We start from the raw sequence: 22599 nt of genomic DNA, 5'->3' as shown, positions 1-22599 counted from the left end.
GTCCCTGTAGCCGTCCTCGCGAACTGGAGTGTTTGGAAAAGCTGAGACTGTTGTAAATGCTGCATCATTTTGCAGATGAATCCAGGATCTGTAGCAGCAAAGCAAACCACATGGTGTGATGTGCTGCTGTAGCGTCACAGAATAACATGAGAACATCAAGGTGAAGTTTTCATAAGTTCTGATATAATCTGTCGCTTCTAAAAGCTAATCAATACCGATCAAAACCAGCATTGATTCTTACATTTCAATGTGGCGCTTTGGATTCTGCGTTATGTCTGTGTCTCACCATCAGGGGGCAGCGTTCAGGTGGTTCTGTATCCACTCCACATATCTATCCACCCGGGTGTAGACACCATACACCCTCTGGCTCCCGCACTCCTCGGGCCCACCCCAGGACACCAACCCAAACACCGCCCACCTCAGGTTGACCTCGTTCTCCATCACAAACGCTCCCCCGCTGTCCCCCAGGCAGGTGTCCTGCCCCCCCTCAAAGAAGCCAGCACAGAACATGTTGTCGGTAATGTTGTAGCTGACGGAGCGCGAGGCGTAGCTGGCCTGGCACTCGCTCTGAGAGACCACCGGCAGCTTCACATACTGTAGGTGGCTGGCGGTCATCCCGAGGTCTGCAGCCACCGCGGGGTCAGAGGTCAGGCTGGAGGAGGCGTTGGGATTAGAGATCCCCCAACCAGCAACTACACCCAGAGAGTTGGGTAGAAGTGATGGAGGGTCACCCTGTGCAGAGAAAGGTCAAAGGTCAGTAGATGATCAGTAACAGATGGGACGGTCCACACCAGAGACCTGGGGTGTCACATTTTTAGTTCAGGGGCCACATAAAACGTCAAATAGCAACATAATAACGCTTAAATAATAAAAACTTCTGATGTTTCCTGTTATTTTAGTGCAAGTTTCAACAAGTTTACATTTGCATTACAGCCAAAGTTTGTTTTCTGTAGAACTCAATACTGACCACACAATTTCCGGAGGTATTGCCCTTTTTTTTTTCTGTCAAGTGACTGATAGCTAAGCCCCTTAAATATGGACCAAATCATGTGTGTTACCAAGGCAACAGATGGACAAAACTGTCCATCCATCTGTGTATTTCTGCGTCCAGCATAAATGAGCCTTAAGGAGCTACGTTGCCATGACAGATATGACAGACATGTTGACGTATCACAGCGATGGGCTGAGGTGGTCAATGTGGAGTCTACATGTCCATGGTTCTTATGTCTTCCATGTTCTGTGTAACCTGAGGAGGCATCAGACGCTGGCTCCACCCTAAACATCTCCTAGACGTTAACCTTCAGATGAATCTGCTGTTTTTATGTTAGAACTGACATGTGACCAGAAAACCTCCCCAGACTGGACATCAGCTCTGAGAAACCAGGTGCTGCAGCTGCCATGAACTATCTGAATCAACAGGTCTCACCTGTCTGTGACCTGGTGGCAGACAGACCGGAAGGATGAGCTGGTTAAACTCCACCCGCTCCGTCAGCCTCAGCAGGGCGATGTCGTTGTTGTAGTTGTTCGGCTGGAAGTCGGGATGGAGGAAGATGTGCGCCACTGAGCAGTTGGTGGACTGATGCTTGTCTCTGACGCTGTGTAGACCCAAGAACACCTGAAGAACAGACTGTTTGTTTCTATGCCGCGTTCACTTACCACCAAGAATAACTGGAAATACCGTTAGTAAAGTCAATAAAACTTCCTCACACCTTCACATGATCAGGCGCCACAGGGACAACACTGGTGTCCCTCCTCTGAGACCGCAGGACATGGGCGGCTGTGAGAACCCACAACTCAGACAGCAGAGCCCCAGAACCAAACCAGCGGTCTTCAGGGACCCGAGACAGATCTTCCACACTGAGCAGCACCTGCCAGGGGAAGAGGCCGGGCTCAGCGCTCCGACCGCCAACAATCCGCTTCGCATGCGGGGGAAGAGAACGGGACGGACGGCCGCAGGCTAGACGGAGACAAGACAAGTCAACGTACACATAAACTGGCAGGAAGGTAAAGAAACAAACACCTACCTGGTGGACAGCTGGGCAGTGTTGTCTCTCCATCTGCGTCAGTCCACTCTCCTGTCAGACCACATCTGTACGAACCTAAAAACAAACAACAAGATGTTTGTCGAATGTCCATAAATTTATCTAATAAACACAAACAGTTAACAAACTGTCCCGTGACGATGAGAGCTCGTTAGTTTCATGTGACGTCTTGAATCAATCATGGAATTGACAGCATCCGCTTACTGTTGCTTAGCATGACCCCGTCCTCCCGACAGATGTAGTGGATGGTTGCTCCAAATAGGGTGTTGTTGTCATGGTTACTAAACATCAAATCCGCCATGTCGACCATTGTTGGACTCCCACAATCCACCACTGCAACACACAGAATGGGATGTTAGCTTTCAGACTGAACAGAAAGGATGATAAAAACAGGTAAATTAAAACTAAACCTGATCCGAACTGGTTTCGTACCCAAACTGGACCTAAATCTAGCCCAAAACCAGAAGTAAACCCAACCCAAACTGGACCTAAATCTAGCCCAAAACCAGAAGTAAACCCAACCCAAACTGGACCTACATTTAGCCCAAAACCAGAAGTTAACCCAACCCAAACTGGACCTACATCTAGCCCAAAACCAGAAGTAAACCCAACCCAAACTGGACCTACATCTAGCCCAAAACCAGAAGTAAACACAACCCAAACTGGACCTACATCTTGCCCGAAACCAGAAGTAAACACAACCCAAACTGGACCTACATCTAGCCCAAAACCAGAAGTAAACCCAACCCAAACTGGACCTACATCTAGCCCAAAACCAGAAGTAAACCCAACCCAAACTGGACCTACATTTAGCCCAAAACCAGAAGTTAACCCAACCCAAACTGGACCTACATCTAGCCCAAAACCAGAAGTAAACCCAACCCAAACTGGACCTACATCTAGCCCAAAACCAGAAGTAAACACAACCCAAACTGGACCTACATCTTGCCCGAAACCAGAAGTAAACACAACCCAAACTGGACCTACATCTAGCCCAAAACCAGAAGTAAACCCAACCCAAACTGGACCTACATCTTGCCCGAAACCAGAAGTATACCCAACCCAAACTGGACCTACATCTAGCCCAAAACCAGAAGTAAACACAACCCAAACTAGACCTACATCTAGCCCAAAACCAGAAGTTAACCCAACCCAAACTGGACCTACATCTTGCCCGAAACCAGAAGTAAACCCAACCCAAACTGGACCTACATCTAGCCCAAAACCAGAAGTAAACACAACCCAAACTGGACCTAAACATATCCCCGATCCAAAACTCAACATCAAACTGATCTAAACCTAATCCAAGCAAGATACAAATGCTGGAGCGAACCTGAGAAAACCATCTGTTTTCCATCCATCTGTCTGGATTTGTAGTTTCTAAACGTGTTCAGTTTAGACATAGACATATATGTCCAAACCAGACCTAGTCCAGATCCTAAATTACACCTAAATGTGACATAAACCTCACAATAAGTAGACCTAAAACCAAAATTAAACCTGACTCCAAATCAGATTTAAACATGAACCCAAACCAGTAATATTCCAGATCCAGAATTAGACCTTAACTGGACCAAAAACCAGTCCTAATCCAGACTCAAATGAGACTACCAACGTGGAATAAGGTGTTTCCCTGCGAACCAGCACACAGTGATTGAGAGGGGAGAGAAGTTTACTTCTCCGGGAAGTTAGAGAACCTGTTCAGTTATTTGCAACAGTGCAGGAGCAGAATGTGGATCAGGAGAGCAGGAGACGTTTTCACCATCGCCAAGAAAGAGAAGAGTGGAACTTAAGAAGCAGCGTGACCAGAGCATCCGAAAGGGAATCAACACCAGGCTGTCCTTCCCCAGGTGGAATGAGCGAACAATATTTTCTTTAACTGTTTTCATTGAGTTTTGTTAGCCAGTGCTAATCATTAGCTGATGCAGCGTAGCGCCACGTCCTGCTAAAACACAGCAGCCTTGTTGAAAAGTAAGACACTGGTGTACCATATGATGTTTGTAAACAGAAGTGGATGTTTACTCGGTTTCAGTAGCTTTCAAAGTCTTGATAAATGCTGGCTTTTTGTCCCAGTAAATGCAGCTCATAAAGCTTTCCAGTGGCTTTTAGTCGGGCTAATCGCTACTGAAAGCTACTGAAAGCTACTGAAACCACATAAACATACAGGAGCGTAACAGGATCTCACTGTATGTGGTGTTATATGTGAACTAGTTAGATGTCACAGGTTAGACTTTTCTTTTCAACAAGCCGTGTCCTTGCCATAATTTTACTGTGCTCATGGACTAAACCAGGTGATTCCAATCAGCAGAACAAATACACAACATGGAGATGATTTGTTGAAGTGTTGTTGAGGCTTTTTGACACACGCTGGCCACCGTTGTTGCAGCAGGTGTTGGAAAAGATGAGGCGCTACAATATATTATTGATTTGAATGCGATACACACACAAAAAAAAACCTGCACTATGTCCCTTTAAATGTCTTGAAAACTGGAAGTGATGTGGAGATGACATGATTTTGTAGTTCAAACAGATGATTTGTAGTTTGGCTACAAGTAACGAACATCCTTTCAGGACAAGAACTGCATAAACATGTTTAATTAAAGAGTTTCAGAGGTGAAACCCCAAAGAATAAAAAAGCTGTAAACAGGCTGATGTTGTCTCTGCAAAAAGGGCAAAAATTTGCTCAGCTATCAAAAACTATATAAAACCCACTGCTGACCTCCCGCACGTCGCTAAAGCACAAACAACAAGATATAAATGCGTTTCTCATCCATCGTCTATTAAAGATGTTTGGAATAATCTCCGTTGCATTCACTGACTTAAAACCTGTCATTTATCTTCCTTTGAGACACAAATAAATAAAATATGTGACTAGATAAATCAATGTTGGAAAGTTGGTGCTGCCTTTTAGTGCTTTTTAAATTATTTCCTTGTATAATCTGTAGTAACTTTGAGGTTTTATATGAAGCACTTTGAATTGTCTGGAACATGAAAAAAATCTTAACTTGGCCGTTAAGATCTGAGACATTAGTCGTTTATTAAGAGGCTAAATTAATGTATCCTTTATATAACATAGAAAAATCGCGCGTGTAGTTTGACACTACAAATGCAACACGTGTCCTCATTGTTTCCATGATGTCATACTTCACTCTGTATTATGAGTTCATGGTTTCATTGCGACTATTTGAATATAAATCAAAACACAGCGGCAGTGTGACAAATAATCTCATTCTGTTTACCCAAACAGAATTAACTGTAACTAAGTAATCTGAGTACTGACATACATATTTCCTGTTCATCGATCATTCGTCCTCAGTGTATTGCTGATGGACTGAAAGGCTCACAGACACACTGCAGCACCATCTGGTTTGACGTGTTTTATTGTAAAATATCTGGATTAAGAGAAAACTCCTGACAAACACATGAACACAGTTTGGATCAGCAGCATCTTTATCAGCCATTCAGAGTTGCTCTGTCTCTAATCTGGGCTGTGATTGGTTAAGATGCTGGACAGAGCTCTCTTCTTCCTCCTGGAGTCTGTTTCTACAGAGACAGAAGAGAAAACAGATCAGGATGAAGAGTCTCGGGGATCAGAGAACCAGATCCTGGTGGGACACGAGTCCCCTTCTAACGCTTAGCAGCACCTTTAAGCCACCGTTTCCACTGAGAGGTTCAGTTCGGGTCATTACAGTGTGGAAGTTTTGGAAGGGTTCAGCCAGATTAGGCGAGTGTTTCCACTGCAAGCTGGACCGTGACTGTGCTTATGCATGGGGTTAGACCAAATGCCTAACATGGCATCATACTCCTGATTAGGAAGAAAAAATCTAGATGACCCAGCTTTCCACTTGCATTTAAATGCAGCATGAATACATGAAGCTTTGAGGCTCTCAGAAGCATTAAAGCTGGGATAGGTAATGTTGGGGAGCTGGCAAGATGTGAAAGTGGCGCCCCGTCTTGGCTCCTCCCCCCTATCTCGGCTGCTCCCCCTCTGGTTTTACTCCTTGCGTGATCCGAGGCTTTTTTTATTCGCAGCTTTTTCCACCAACGATTTTCTTTTTCTCGGCTGTTTAGCAGGAGGAGGCAAACATACCGAACCGGGTCCGGAAATCCTTCCTGGATTTTCTCAGCCATGTTTGTCTTCCGAGTTTCTTCTTCACTACTTTGTATTTTCATCCTAACACGCTGTTTATATGCAGGGTGTGGCTATCAAGTATGCGCTGCTGGAGGGGGAGGAGGGGAGCCGGGAGAAGAAGCTTCCGAAATATAAGAAATTAACAACTTCAGTTCAGCCCGAATGTTTGGATTGGTCAGAGTTTTTACAGGTTTACAGTAAACTGAGGGGTCTAACTATATTTCTTATGAATGACTACTATCAGGACGAGGAACCACTTTACCCAGAATAAAATGTCTCTGAGCAAGACGACCTACCCCAGCTTTAAATCTAAAACCCACTCTTGCACTTGTAAACTGATCTGTGCATGAATGCAGCTGTGTCTGTGTGTACCAGGGGATTCGTGCCGATGTTCCTAAGGATTTGTCTGAACCATTTTGAACATGAAAGTTTTACATTTGTTAACTTAAAATATTTTTAAAAAATGTACATTGTATTTGCATGTTTGTGCATTTAAGCAATTTGTCCATGTGGAAACTAAATTTTGGCTACATGGCTACAAACGCAGTCCAGTTGTCTGTTGTGATTACGCCACAACAGAAATGGAGGCCAGAGGAAAAGGAAGCTCAGCTTTCTGTTCAAACTGAGGCCCTGTGCCTGTGCCCTACGCCACAATGCTGAGATGGTGAAACGCAAAGTTTTGCTGCTTTCTGGCCTTTCCTTTACATGGTTACAGAGTTTTGGGAGCATCAATTTGCCAATATTTAACAACAGCCTCCAGACTGAATGTTCTTACTGCGCACATCGAGTCATGTCCATGTAAACTGCAATCTTTGGGCAACTGTGACGTCTTTCATGTCAACTTGCATTTGCACGTTTAACCCCTGAAAAGCACAACAATGGCAGACCTCTGTGTGCAGCTGCATGTTTTTAATTCATAGTCTGGTGAAGGAAAGCCTGGTAGAACATTGGTGCAGCTGGAGAAGACACAGAAGTTACATGCACCAGATAACGCGGTTAGCATGCAACACTTCTGTTGTGTCTTATGGTCTTGTGTCGATGAGGATTCTGAGCACACCTGGATGTGTCGTTTAGGTTTTACAGCCCACTAGGCTTGGTATGTGCACCACTTTGTTTCTGGTCCTATTTGTGTTTTTCCCTGCATGGAGACAGTTGTCATTTCACTTTATTTTACATACGCAAAGGGAAAACGCTTCGCTGGAGGCCCTGTTTACACCACAACGTTGATACATTCAGACTTGTGATATAAAGAGACACGAAGGTTGAATCAGACCTTCTAAAAAAACACTTTGTTTCTGTTCTGTTCTTAAATTTTTTTCAAATTTTGAACTAAAACCATTTATTTTTTACAAGGAGACCGTTTCTTCATGCAAACTCGTGATGTGAAGATCGATACTGCAAAAAATACCAATACCGCTCAGATGCCAGCTAATTATGTTCTAGAATAGCTTTTAATGTTAAAATACCTATATATTATAGTTGTTTGGTGTAAATATATTGTATATTCCTAAATGTAAATTTTAAACAATGTGTCAAAGATTTTACTTATACCACATTGATAATTGGAAACTGACATTATCTTGGCAAGACAAGCTGGATTTGGGCATGTAGTTACCTTTTACAGCGATGAACCAAATCCACCAAAAACCACTTATTTCCAGCGACGTTCCATACCCGGGGTTTAGGTATCTGCTGATACTGAATACCAATCTCATACCAGTGTTATTTCAGTAAGAGGTTTATTAAATTTATCAATTAAATTAATGACATACTTTAGACTTTAATGTACCATATTGTTGTAAATTAAAAAGAGAAAAGAGAATTATGATTCTACTTCGGTGGTACTGGATGGTTTTCAGTCAGAAATGCTTGTTGAGTCCGATCCAAACACTTTTAGCAGGATCAGTAAGCAGCTTCGATGTTAATATCGGTATCGGCCCAACTCTAATGAAAACTCTATAGAGGGTGGCTACAGGATGGCCCGTTGGCTGTATGACCCAATCAACCAGTCAGTCATTGTATTGGATAGTCTTTTCCACACTTCTTCCCCCACCCTTAATAAGACTAAGTGGCTTCGGAAAATGAATGAATGGTATGAGTATGGTATCAGTATTGCCGATACTGGCTTGAATTTTATTTGGTATCACATTTGAAAGAAAATCAGTGATATTGCAAATAAATACAATAAACAAGCTGCTTCTCATCCAAAACCAAAGTCTAAAACAAATCCAGACTTGTTTTAGACTCAAATGTGACTTAAATGTGTTAAGAACGGGAATAATGGTACTAGAAGTGTTCTGCATGCGGTATTTCAGGTTTAATCTGAGGAAGCATGTTAAATCAGAGTAAAAATCCACAGAATCTACATGTTTTCTTCAGATTTGGTCACAAACTTTTAACCTGGATGGTTAAAGTTTTAGGCAGCAGGTCTGAGGTCAGATTGAAGTCTTACTTTCACAACGAGGAGGACGATTGCTCCACGAACCGTCAACCTGACAGTCCAGCTGATAATGAGCCAGCAGCTCGCCATCCTGCAGTGCACACACACACACACACACACACACACACACACACACACACACACATACATACATACACACACAGAAAGAGAAAACAACACTGAGTCTCATCAAGATGAAGAACTGCAACTACTGCTAACCATCATCACACTGAGTGTAAATCTGAGCATCAGAAACCGGACTCGCAGCAACATGGGTCCACGTTACCATCACCAGTTTCTCACGCTAAATGAAGTTCTGGTCACACTCGCCATGGCAACACAGAACCAAACCCTGACAACCAAACTAATCAGGTCAGTGACCTCTGAGCTCCTGATATGTTCCCTGACACTCTTTAAATGTCACTACTACATGAACAGAATATTTCAATCCTATCTGAACAGTTGCGTGTAACATGTCACAATAAGAACCAGATAGAAGCAAATATTGATTATGATTAACATAGAAATGGTCAGATTTGCCCTGTTTCTAATCCATCAATCTGGTTTTGGCTGCTGAAAAATCACATTTCTAAATTCATCACGACTCCATCTTTTCCGTACGATGACTGGGAAGTGCAAAACAAATTAAAATTTCAAAAAACATATTTCAAAATTCAAAAACTTCAAAAACCATTTTACAATATAAAAAACAAATTTCGATTTCAAACACCAAATCACAATTTTAAATTTAAAAAATCCCTTTTTAGGAAACAAGAGATTTTTTTTTATTTAAATTTGTTTTTTTAGAATTTAAACGGTTTTTGGAATTGAAATTTGTTTTTTATATTGCAATTTGGTTTTTAAAATGTAATTTTGTTTTTGAATTTTCAAATGTGTTTCTTGAAATTTTAATTAGTTTTGCATTTCCCAGCCACCGTATTTCCGTCTAACAGTATGATATAAAAGAGTATAAAACAGTGATGCTTGTCAGTAATCAGCAAAAATCACAAGCTGGTTTGAGTTTAACTCGAAAGTCCAAGTGGTGATAAATCTCCAGTTTGCTGCTAACAAATCCAACTGGTCCATAACGCAGTTTGGTCAATCACCAGGTCAGATGTTAGTCAGCTGAGGGTCTTTTCAGCTCAGTCTGCAGTCCTTTAGTTCTCTGCAGAACTGGGACAGATGTACAGCATGACTACGAAAACAGATTCTGATTATTGTTCCTTCTGCTGCTTATTCTTTGTCCACCATAAGTCATTCTGATATTTAGTTGGATAACTTTAGCTGTGATAACAGCATCATTTGCTGCGTCAACATGTATGTCTCCTGTCTCAGCAGGTCTCCCTGGCCGGGAGTAGCAGTTCCTGTTGTCTGTTGTCTTTCTGTCCTCTTCCCCCCACACAGCATAGGCAGATGGCTGCCTGTCCTTGAGCCGGGTTCTGCCGGAGGTTTCCTTCCTGTTAAAAGGGAGTTTTTTCCTTCCCACTGTCGCCAGAGTGCTTGCTCAGGATGGGAGATTGAGTTGGACTCAACTCAATCTGTTGGTTTTCTTACATTTGGCTTTCATTATGTTTTCCCCTCTGTCTGTAAAGCGTCTTGAGATGGCATTGCCGTGATTTGACGCTATATAAATAAAGTTGAATTGAATTCATCGTTTCAATAAGCTTCTGCAATGAATTCCTTTTTTCAGACATCTTGTATTGATAACATGGGAGTCTGACGACGGCACAAAGCCTTCTCCAGCACATCCTAAAGGTTCTCCAGAAGGGTTCAGATCTGGACTCTGTGTGGGCCAATCCATGTGTGAAAATGATGTTTACCGTTTCCTGAACCACTCTTTCACAACCCTGATGAGTCCTGGTGTTATTATCTTAGACTTATTCCGCACCATCAGGGAACATGGAATAACCATAGACTGTAAAAAAGAAAGATGGACATAGTCTCCGTGACGTCACCCGTAGGTTTCTGAAGAGCTGAATTGAAGCTCGGTGGGCGGTTCCTAGCATCGCCATCTTGGCAGGAGCATGCGTGTCGTCTCACCAGGAAACTACAAATATGGGCAAAGAGGTGGAGCTGAGAGGGGGGCTGTGAGCGTCATGGTGGATGATTGACATAGAGCAAACTCCGAGCTTTCTGCAGCTAAGAGTTAACCGATCTAACCCGGAGATAACAGGAGCTAACCAGCCTATGGAGGTAAGTGGACTAAAGCTAAGTCACGTTGTTAAACAGCTAAAAATCGCGGTTATTCTACTTTCTTCTTATTTGAAGCGGGAGATCGGGTAACTGTCATTCAAAAGGACACGCCCCTAAATATGAGGAATTTCAAGATGAAATTACTTTTAAACGGTCGAGTTAGAAAAAAATTCACTCCCCCCACAGTTGTCATGAAGGTAAACCTGACCTATTAAACCTAAAATGGATTTTTGAACCAGGTTGTAAACATGTTTATTTCTGCTGGAAAGTTGGTCATTTTAACATGGGAGTCTATGAGAATTTGCTCTGTTTTTCTAGTGGATGAAGGGGGAACTGCAGTTTTATGTACTTCTGCATAGGCTTCACTTTTAACTACTGGAGGCTCCATCCATCTTTCATGTACGGTCTCGTCTCGCCTTCGTGCCGCTTATCCGGGGTCAGGTCACGGGGGCAGCAGCCTAAGCAGGGAAGCCCAGACTTCCCTCTCCCCAGCCACATTTGCCAACTCTGCGGGGGGGATCCTGAGGCGTTCCCAGGCCAGCCGAGAGATATAATCCCTCCAGCGTGTCCTGGGTCTTCCCTGGTGTCTCCTCCCAGAGGGACGTGCCTGGAACACCTCACCAGGGAGGTCCAGGAGGCGTCCTGACCAGATGCCCGAGCCACCTCAACTGGTTCCTCTGCGGAGGAGCAGCGGCTCTACTCTGATCTCCTCCCGGATGACCGAGCTCCTCACCCTATCTCTAAGGGAGAGCCCGGCCACCCTGCGGAGGAAACTCATTTCAGCCGCCTGTATACGAGATCTCCTTCTTTCGGTCACGACCCACAGCTCATGACCATAGGTGAGGGTAGGAACGTAGATCGACTGGTAAATCGAGAGCTTCGCCTTCTGGCTCAGCTCCTTCTTCACCACGACAGACCGGCGCAGAGTCCGCATTACTGCAGACGCCGCACCGATCCGTCTGTCGATCTCGCGCTCCATCCTTCCCTCACTCGTGAACAAGACCCCGACATATTTAAACTCCTCCACTTGAGGCAGGACCTGACTCCCGACCCGAAGAGGGCAATCCACCCTATTTTGGCTGAGGACCATGGTCTCAGATTTGGAGGTGCTGATTCTCATTATTCCCTTTCATGTACGGTCTATGGGAATAACCAGCTCATTCAGTATATTCAGGTATCAGCTGACCTCATTCTATGGACAAGTAACAATGCTGAACCTGGACCTGAACCTGGATCTGACCAACTGCACCAACCCCAGATCATAGACTGCCCCTGCAGGCTTGTATTAGACACTATGCATGACGTCTGCATCACTTCATTCCCCTTTCTTCTTATTCTGATGCCCTCATCACTCTGGGTTAATCTGGTCTCATCAGACCACTGGACCTTCTTCCAGCTCCAGAGTCAAGTCCTTATGGTCCAGAGCAAACCAAAGTCTCTTTCTCCAGTAGTCCTCACTGATTAGTGGCTTTCTTGAGGCTGTGCAGCTGGTCAGTCCCAGTTCCTGGAGTTTCATCACACTTTTCATGTGGAAATGTTCTTATTCTCACTATTAAACTTCATCCTGAGTTCTACTGATGTTCTTTTCCTATTTGATTTCCCCCAACTTCAAGTGATCGCCACCATTACGGATTATTTTTATATTTTTATGATGGTTCATCATTAGCCTTCCACTTTGTAAAGATGTGTTGGACTGTTTAGGGAGCAGCGGCATGTGTCCCAGACAGTCTTGTGTGTGCTGATGATGTGCCTGGGTGAACACTAAAAGCAGCAACCTACAGGTTTATCTACCCGTTGGGGATTACGGGCTCTGATGCTGATTTCTTAGCCTAACTGGCAACCGCAGGGCTTCAGTCAGAAAGCACGTGAGCCATCAGGGAAGTTTATCGTTGAACCATATGCATACAGCAGCGCTTTCTAAGTGCCAAACAGTTTATTGTCGGTGGCTGCAGTAAGGTTGCAAACATGTTGAAGGTCTAATTTGATGGGAAGGAAGAGGAACTGCATAAACTGTCTTCAAAATAAAACAGCTACTTCAAAATAAAGTTATGAGATCATTAATAACTTGAAGAATTTGTAGATTAGACTGAAACTGGTGAACTGGCCCTTTAAAAGCTCACCTTCAGCAGACGGTACCCAGGCTCACAGGTAAACACAATGTGATCTTTAAACGAGTATTCTGATTGGACGGGGTCCATCACAGCGTTGGGCGGAGTCTCAGGTACTGGACACCGACTTCCTGTCACAGTCACACAACAAAAATGACAACTGGTTCGGGTATGTTGTTAGTGTGTGTGTTGTGTTGCGCCTCACCTGTGGCGGTGTAGTTCAGCCTCCAGCCGAAGTTTTCTCCTGAGTTGTCGCTGTGGAAACGGATAATGGCGACATTGCTGTCGGTCTGAATAACTCCTGGTGACTGATTGCCGCAGAATGGACCAAACTCGCTGTTTCCTGCATCGACCTGAGGCATAAACAGCCAATCAGAGGCACCTAGTGTGTGTACAGGTGAGTGTGTGTGTGAGTGTTACACACCTTGACGTAGTCGTAGGGGCAGATGATGTCAGGGTGGTCTTCCACATCGAACTGGGGGTCAAACTGGAGGCGGAGCCCGAAGCCTTCCTCCACCTCGATGCGGTACGAGCACTCGGAGCTCTTCGGGTATGGAGCGGGAAAATCCACGGTGCTGAGAACACCGGAGCGTTCCCTGAACACAGCACCACTGCACTCCACTGCACACACACACACACACACACACACACACACACACACACACACACACACACACACACACATTTATTCATGTCTAATGTGCGTGTGTGAACCTCCTCCACACAGAAACATGTAAATATTTAACACCAAGCCAAAGCTGTTATCAGCCACACTAAGGTCATCCCTCACTAACAGAACCAGACCAGAGACCTCATTTAGAAACACAAAGCAGGGCCGGAAAGTTGCACAAGTACTTTTCAGCGTAAAGTTTGCTGTTTATAAAAATAACTTCGTACTGGTGCGCCAACTTTGAGCATTTTGGAGAGAGAAACTCTGGCAGCTCAGCTGATGAGACGATTGATTTCAGCCACATTCATGTTATCATTCCGATTAGACTTTGTCTCCCACAAAGATTTCCCCACAAAGACTGGCTGATAAGTAGATTTAGATTCCTGAGAGCTGTGCTCTTACGTGTATGCCTGGTGTAGTCCAGGGTATACTAACTTCTTTTTCAGTCAGCAATGAGCATACCAGTGGTTTCCAAACTTTTTCTGCAGGGCCCCCTTTTAATTGATAACAATAATGTCGAGCCCCCCCTCCCATCACACGAACCAAAGAAACATACTAAGAAATGCGTCTTTAGTCTTAGTGACTATTGTAGGTAACTATAATTAAAACCATGTCAATATTATTATCCATTCTTCTGCTTCAGTGTGAAACATTTTAAACCAGGAATCTCTGCAAATTAACTTATGTGTGGAGTTGACTGCTTTAGTAAAAACAACTTTGCTAGATATGATAGTTGGACAGATTATTTCTAAAGTAACCTGCAGGATTTTCTTTGAGTTCAGGATGAAAATTACCCGAGTGGTGGTGTAACTTGTTTGGCTTCATACTTCATTATATTAGATGATAATATTTTCATACATGCAAAAGACAGTGGTCTCATTATTACCCACCATTGGTTATTGCTATTACTGGTCAAGCAGAGACAGATATGCTCCATCATAGTTTGTTCTCTTATTTTATTACTTGAAGTCTCTCTTGTACATTTATCATCATTTCCTGTGAGTACTTTTAAAAATTTATGCAGTGTAAAAACTCTCAAGTTTTATTTAGCCTTGCCACCCCCTCCCCGCCAGTATACCGACTTCTAAACCGCCTGTGATGCCGCTTTTACAGTTACAAACGTCTCTACATGTGTAGCTACGTCACCTAGCAGCTCAGCTAACGTTACCTATGCTAGCACAGTTAGCTATCAGAAGCGCTAACTTTAGCCTGACCATAATAAAGATATATGTTTCTTTGTCTTTCACCAGTTAGTGTGCCAAGCTTGGTTTAGTCGTTTCATAATTTTTCCTTCCTGAGTAAATATAAGATGGGTTTTTGGGGTAATCTAAATAAAGTGGTCTTAGATGTCCCTTTTCCAACAGTGTTTTTCTGGGCTGATTTTTTTTCTGTTTTTTTTTTTTTTTTTTTTAAATGGTGAAAAATTAAGAATATACCCAATTCTTGAGGAACGACTACACCACTGCATGTATGTACTGAACTGGGTCCAGTATTAGATCGACTGACCTGCTGGAACCGTGTGATCCAGGTACATCTTCAGCTGTTGACAACTCTCAGGTGTCTGGCAACTGGCTCTTTCCAGGGGAAATTAGCCAACAGGTAGGCTGATATGCAGAACATGAGACATTTTCCCCAAACTTTCATGGGGTAAAGTTAAATGTTGACATTTTGTCTGGGTCTGGAATATCTCCATCGCCAACCTTGAGCACAATCATGCAGCCGTTTTGGACAGAATTATTAAAATGACGACTCAGTACATGAAGTTTCCTGCACTGTGGAAGAACAGACCGACATTAAAAAGCAGTCTCTGGTTTTCCACATGTAATCAGCGCAGATGACTTCCCTCTTAATCCTGAAAGGCCTTTATTGTGTTTGTAACTAAAAACATGCATTCTATGAATATACAAGTTTTATGTGACTCTAACAAGTACCGGTGCAAGATAGACTTCAGTTTGTTCATGTAAATGACAAGTCGTCCTCACAAACTACAGTAAGTCAGGGAGTTCCTCAAGGTACTGTATTTGGACCAATACTCTTCACACTATATATGCTCCCTTTAGGCAAAATTATTAGACAGCATGGAATAAACTTTCATTGTTATGCAGATGATACTCAACTATACTTATCCTTTAAACCAGATGAAACAAATCAGCCCAATAGGCTACAAAATTGTCTCATAGACATAAAGACTTGGATGTCTAGAAATTTTCTCCTCTTAAACTCAGATAAGACTGAAGTAATTCTCGTTGGATCTGAAAAACTCAGAGCTAAATTTTCCAGTTTTGTAATGAACCTGGATGGCATTACTTTAGCTTCCAGTGCTACAGTGAGAAACCTTGGAGTAATATTTGACCCTGACCTGTCCTTTGGCCCACATATTAAGCAGGTTACTAAAACAGCCTTCTTTCATTTACGTAATATAGCCAAAATTAGGGACATTCTGTCTCAGAGTGATGCAGAAAAACTGGTTCATGCTTTTGTTACTTCGAGACTAGATTACTGTAACTCTCTATTACTGGGCTGTCCTAAATATGCCCTGAAAAGCCTTCAGCTGATCCAGAATTCTGCAGCCAGAGTCCTGACCAGAACCAGCATGAGAGATCCTATTTCTCCAGTTTTAGCCTCTCTTCATTGGCTACCTGTTGACTCTAGAATAGAATTTAAAATCCTTCTCCTTACATATAAAGTAAGTGCTCTGATTTGACGCTTTATAAATCAAGTTGAATTGAATTAAATACTTGTAACATGTACCGGTACATGTTATGTAGGGAACAGACAAGAGGCGGATGCTAATCATGATGCTGCTTCTTGGTAAATCATTTAAAACTTATTTTAAAAATTCTCACTATTTCGACCTGAGGTACTGATGCTCTTCCATTATAATTATCATGGGACAGGACAGCAACCCACCCCCCCCACTCGCCCCCCTCTTCATTCCCACCCACCTCAGGCACTGACTCTGAACCCTCCTTATGCTTGTACTGCTCACAACTGTGCACAGTGGTGGAGTCTCCTTCCTCCAGATGCAGGCCGGTCACAACACTTCCTTTTGTTTTTCACGCCACCACTGTGGTTATCAAACAAACTGGTTTTAGACTCTCCACCTGAATCCCCGGCACATCGACATCGTGACTGAGGAGTCCACAGTGCGTGACTGAACAGCCGCTGACGCTTTGTACGGTGCGCCTTGTAAACATCTTTACTGACGCTGCAGCCGCGCCTCTTCCCTCTAACGTCTGTTTAGCAGTTTTGATGTTGAAGACGTAGAGTAATAACTAGGTAAGCTACAACAGACACTTTTAAAAGGTGCGGGTTGTCTGAAGAGCGCCATTAGTAATGTCTGTCTCTAGGCAACCACGGCTGTCCAACATGCAGGCGCAGAGGGGAGGACAGAAGGACGTTTTGCAGGCTGTTGTATTAACTTTGTTTTATTTTGTTAATCATTCTTAGATTGAGTCCATTATACGGAACAAAGTGCGTCCCGTAATGGTTCAATCCAGGACGCAGCATTTGTCTGTCAATTAAAGGACGATTCCATATTTTATGGGACGGGTGACAACCTCCCTGTCCAGTAACGCTAATACTGTTCCTGCTGTGGGAATCCAGAAATTCCTGCATGTCAAGTATGAAACACTGATGAGTTTTTTTTTCACCAAACTTCAGTCTGAAATCTGCTCCGTTTACTCCTGACAGCCAGTCAGAGAGACGAAGTCAGACTGACTCACCTCTGCAGGTGCAGCTGTCAGAGTGCAGCAGGTAACCGTAGCGACAGGAGCAGTAGTATCCGCCGATGTAGTTGTGGCAGAAATGGTCGCAGATCGGATCCTCGTCGCTCTGCTTGCTGCACTCGTCCACATCTGCAGACAGAAGACGGGTCCAGTCAGGGAGCAGAACTGAATGCAGTCAGAACCGGCAAAGCTCCAGATGTGAGAATCATTTGGAAAGGGAAGTTTTAGTTTTCACCACTAGATGTCACTCCATCCAGAACAGTGGACCTTTAACTAACTTCCACTAACCAGTGCATCTCCACCTGCAGGACGTTAACAGGAAGTCGGGCTTTCTGTGTCCAACTCTGTCAACAATATTTTACAATCTCAATTCTAAAGAAGCAACCCATATTTCATTTCCAGTAAAACATAAACATCATATCAGGTATTGAAACTGAGACATTTCATCATTTCATTGTGAATCTGATGCAGCAACACGTCTGTAAAAAGTCGTTCCAGGATGATGTTTAGCATCATTAGCATTGTTAGCATCTCTTCTTCTAACATCTGGAAACATCTGGGAAGTGAGGAGAGCCGCTGCTGGAGTTTCAGGAGAGGAATGTCGTCCTGTTCTGGTCTGATGCAGGATTCCAGCTGCTCTACTGGACCTTGTTGCTGGATTTCTGGTCCAGCAACAAGGTCTGCTGCAGTCCAGTTTCACCAGAAACTGCACAGTTCTCCTGTTCCACCATCAGGATGTGGTCCAGCATGGTGGAACCTGCAAGGTCTTCCCTGAAAGAGACGTTGTCTGGATGGGAGCAGATGTTTCAGCATTGATGGAGCTTCCCAGATGTGGAAGCTGCCCACGCCATCGGCACTAATGCAACCCCATCCCATCAGAGATGCAGGCTGATAACAAGCTGGATGCTCCCTCTCCTCTTTAGTCTGCAGGACAAGCCGTCCATGCTGTCCACAAACTATTCCACATCTTCATCCAGGTTTCCACTCAGAACATTTTAAATGAGCTTTGGTCCAGAGAAGATGGCGTGTTTCTGGATCCTCTTCACATATGATGGAGCTTTAACCTGCATGTGTGGATTTCAGGCTGAACTGGAAGCTTCCCGGGTCCATGCACTGGTTTCCAGTAGAGAATCATGTCTGGTGTAATGCAGAACATAACCAGCATTAAGGCCTTGTCCACATGTAGCTGGGCTTTTTAAAAACCAAATATCTTCCCTCACTTCGGCCAGTGAAAACAAAAAAGTCCACACAACCTTGTTTTTCAAAATCAAATCCATCCACACATATCCATATAACCGCGTTGTTACGCACAACCATAAGCATATCAAACCTTTAGGCGGCAGTAGCGCCCCTAATCCTATCCAATCAGAATAACCTTCAGACTCACGTCTCCAACGTAATCTGGTCAGGTAGAGCAAATGAATTGTCCCCAACGTCGTCCTTTACCGTAGGTAGTTCATGTGGAGCGGTATTTGAGCTTGTAAAAACAAACACACACAGGTGCACATGCAACAGATGTTCAGTAAGCAGCGTGCCTACGGTTTATTTTGAAAAGGCCAGACAGGAAGTCTACGCCGTGTTCTTGGTGAAGGTCTGACGGCGCTGACTGATAATAAAAGACGGCGGTTCTGCCAGTTCTGCAGAACTTCTTGGTGGTCTTGTTTTATATATTATAAAAGTAAAGACGCATGAGCAAGACCCTCGGTTACTTAAACAAAGGTTGTACATGGTATTTTTTGTCACAGACGTTTCAAAATCTAAAACCCCGGTTATATATGTCCACATGCAGACATGCAAACGGAGTAACACATCTTCACTTTGATCTGAGGTTTTTTAAACCATCGTTTTTGATGCATAAATCTGCATTTTGGTGACAGACTGAATCAGAATAAAAACATCTTTGCTTTGTGATATACCTGCTACATGTGGACCTCAGTTAAGATGCTCAGCTTTGTCCCATGCACACAGAGATTCCTCCTGATTCTCTTTTTCTTTAAAAAAAAAAAACAAAAAAAAAACTACATCTCCTGTTTATGAAGCATAAATGTAAGCAGCATGGATAAAACTCAGACTGATACGTCCAAAACACCAGTTACTGGACTGTCCTATGTATTAGTTATAGTATTACTTTATTATAGGTATGTAGTATATGTTCTACATTATTACATGTATTTTTATTTTTAATGAGAGACTCTGTCTCTCTAAAATGCTCCCTTTATACCAAGTTACGTTACAGACCTGCTGCCAGTTAACCTGACCAGTTGTTAAATGCTCCTCCAGGTGTTTCTGATACGTACCAGTCAGTTGCTCCTGTTGCAACTTTTTCCAGACATGTTACTGCATCAGATTCACAGTCAGCTCCTGTTTTCTATGAAATGATACGATTTCTCAGTTTCATCACCTGATATGTTGTTACCTGCTACACACCTGGGAGTAGCAGGTAATCTGCTCCTGGAGATGGTATTTTAGAGCAACTTGATGGTTTTTGTGTTAATTTTTTCTCTTCAGGTTGTTTCTTCTGCAGAAGGTCTGCTGGAAGCACCGGGGCAACACTGTCCTCTCCATGAGACAGTCTGTCTTCTTTGCATGGACGAAGTGACAGATCTGAAGGAGGAGCTGAGGAGGACTGTGTGATTAGGATGGAGACTGTTGTGTTGCTCCTCACCCACAGCGCTGTAATGAGCCACGAACCCCGAGTATCTCTCCTCGTTAGAGAAGTCTGAGGTGAAGAGGACGCTCAGAGAGTTTGTGGGGGAGGTGATGACCCGTTGGGCCGGCACACCCTCCGTGTCCGTCTCCTCCTTCCCACAGAACAGTCCCAGCACCTTCCCCTCTGCCTCCACCTGCACACCCACACATACACAGACACACAACACAACAACTGTGAAGCTGCAGCTCAGAGGTTGAGTTAAGTCCCAAGAGTCAAAGTGAAACATTCAACGTGTCTGAAGAGGACTAAATATTCTGATCAGAGAACCAGGTTTAGTCTGACTGTGGAAAAATCAGACTAAACGTCCGACAATGGTCCAATCAGAATAAACATCTAATCAGAATAAACATCTAATCAGAATAAACATATCATCAGAATAAACTTCCAATCAGAATAAACTTCCAATCAGAATAAATGTCCAATCAAAATAAACGTCCAATCAGAATAAACTTCCAATCAGAATATATGTGCAATCAGAATAAATGTCCAATCAAAATAAACGTCCAATCAGAATATACGTCCAATCAGAATAAATGTCCAATCAGAATAAACTTCCAATCAGAATATATGTGCAATCAGAATAAATGTCCAATCAAAATAAACGTCCAATCAGAATAAATGTCCAATCAGAATAAACTTCCAATCAGAATATATGTGCAATCAGAATAAATGTCCAATCAAAATAAACGTCCAATCAGAATATACGTCCAATCAGAATAAATGTCTAATAAGAATAAATCTCCAATCAGAATAAATGTCCAATCAGAATAAACGTCCAATCAGAATAAACGTCCAATCAGAATAAATGTCCAATCAGAATAAACGTCCAATCAGAATAAACGTCCAATCATAATAAACATCTAATCAGAATAAACATCTAATAAGAATAAACGTCCAATCAGAATAAACGTCCAATCAGAATAAATGTCCAATCGGAATAAACTTCCAATCAGAATAAATGTCCAATCAGAATAAACGTCCAATCAGAATAAATGTCCAATCAGAATAAATGTCCAATCAGAATAAACGTCCAATCATAATAAACATCTAATCAGAATAAACATCTAATCAGAATAAACGTCCAATCAGAATAAACGTCCAATCAGAATAAATGTCCAATCAGAATAAACGTCCAATCAGAATAAACGTCCGACTGCGGCCCAATCAGGACAAATGTAAGCCTTTGGTCCAATCAGAATAAAGGAGGACGTTCCCAGAGACAGAAGAGACAAAGCAGAGCTCCAGGTCTGTTTACATCCAGCCGCTGGCTTATCAGACTGAGGGTTCAGTGAACTACAGGTCACCACAACACACAGATACACACCAACACACACTGATTCCCCCTCTGGTCTGATTCCTGCTCTGTGAGGAACATGTTGATGCAGAGCAGAATGATGGGAATAAGACGTGTTGACGTCTGGACTCATTTATAAAAGAATGAAGTTTCTTGAGTCAGAAGGTGTCTGAGAGCCGTTTCTACTGGTCTGCCGTCTGACAGCAGAGCTGTTCTCATGTTTGGACTCTCCTGGTTCTCATTAAGTGTTTGGAAAAGTCGCTCCACTCTGTCTCACCTTGACGTAGTCATACTCGCACAGGTAGGATGGCTCCAGGTCGAAGTGGCTGAAGTACAGAACGATCTGGAAGCCGTCGGGAACGCTGATGTTCCAGCGCAGCGCCGTGTCTCGGGGGTATGGCTCCGGGAAGTTTGGCGACTGCAGGCTGCCGTACATTTCTGACAGAGACAGCAGCTCAGCAGCAAGTCCATTCCAGATGAGCAGCGAGACCAGGAAGAGCCTGAGAGGACTGAAGCAATATGAACACTGATAAACATTTAAATACGGGTTAAAAGCTGCATGTACAGAACAAGATGCGTCCTGCTTTGCTACCATGGCAACAGGTCCCTGGTTTCATCTACAGGATGTGATCTGACAGTAAAACATTAAACAGTTTAATAAGTTTTACTTTAATAATCCAGGTTGGAGAATCAGACATCTGTAGATTCTCCAGAGCAGCGAGGAGGTTAGGAAGCTGCTGATTGGTCCACAGAGGACCAATCAGCATCTGCTTGATCCATGAGCCCTCCATCCCAAAGTTCACCTCACTGTAACATCCTCCTGTCCCCCTCCTCACCTTCATCCCTCCTGTCCCCCTCCTCACCTTCATCCCTCCTGTCCCCCTCCTCACCTTCATCCCTCCTGTCCCCCTCCTCACCTTCATCCCTCCTGTCCCCCTCCTCACCTTCATCTTTCATGTCCCCCTCCTCACCTTCATCCCTCCTGTCCCCCTCCTCACCTTCATCCCTCCTGTCCCCCTCCTCACCTTCATCCTCCCTGTCCCCCTCCTCACCTTCATCCCTCCTGTCCCCCTCCTCACCTTCATCCCTCCTGTCCCCCTCCTCACCTTCATCCTCCCTGTCCCCCTCCTCACCTTCATCCCTCCTGTCCCCCTCCTCACCTTCCTCCCTCCTGTCCCCCTCCTCACCTTCATCCCTCCTGTCCCCCTCCTCACCTTCATCCTCCCTGTCCCCCTCCTCACCTTCATCCCTCCTGTCCCCCTCCTCACCTTCATCCCTCCTG

At 43.7% G+C, this 22599-nt stretch overlaps 1 protein-coding gene across 1 annotated transcript; it reads right to left on the bottom strand.

Moving 5' to 3' along the window:
• Positions 1-288: 288 nt before the first annotated feature.
• Positions 289-21753, bottom strand: masp1 (MBL associated serine protease 1; the record flags this gene model as incomplete). The annotated part of the gene is made up of 12 exons (XM_079259459.1): positions 289-732; positions 1427-1615; positions 1710-1957; positions 2025-2099; positions 2247-2375; positions 8627-8705; positions 12928-13046; positions 13121-13268; positions 13340-13536; positions 17311-17442; positions 19979-20156; positions 21595-21753. The coding sequence occupies 12 exons, from the start codon at positions 21751-21753 to the stop codon at positions 289-291; spliced, it is 2097 nt and encodes a 698-aa protein (XP_079115585.1).
• Positions 21754-22599: the final 846 nt, after the last annotated feature.

Source organism: Telmatherina bonti (genome assembly GCF_933228915.1).
Source record: "Telmatherina bonti genome assembly, chromosome: 20".
NCBI lineage: Eukaryota > Metazoa > Chordata > Actinopteri > Atheriniformes > Telmatherinidae > Telmatherina > Telmatherina bonti.
Note: the sequence above shows the minus strand (reverse complement) of the source record. Positions and strands in the feature narration are given on the sequence as shown.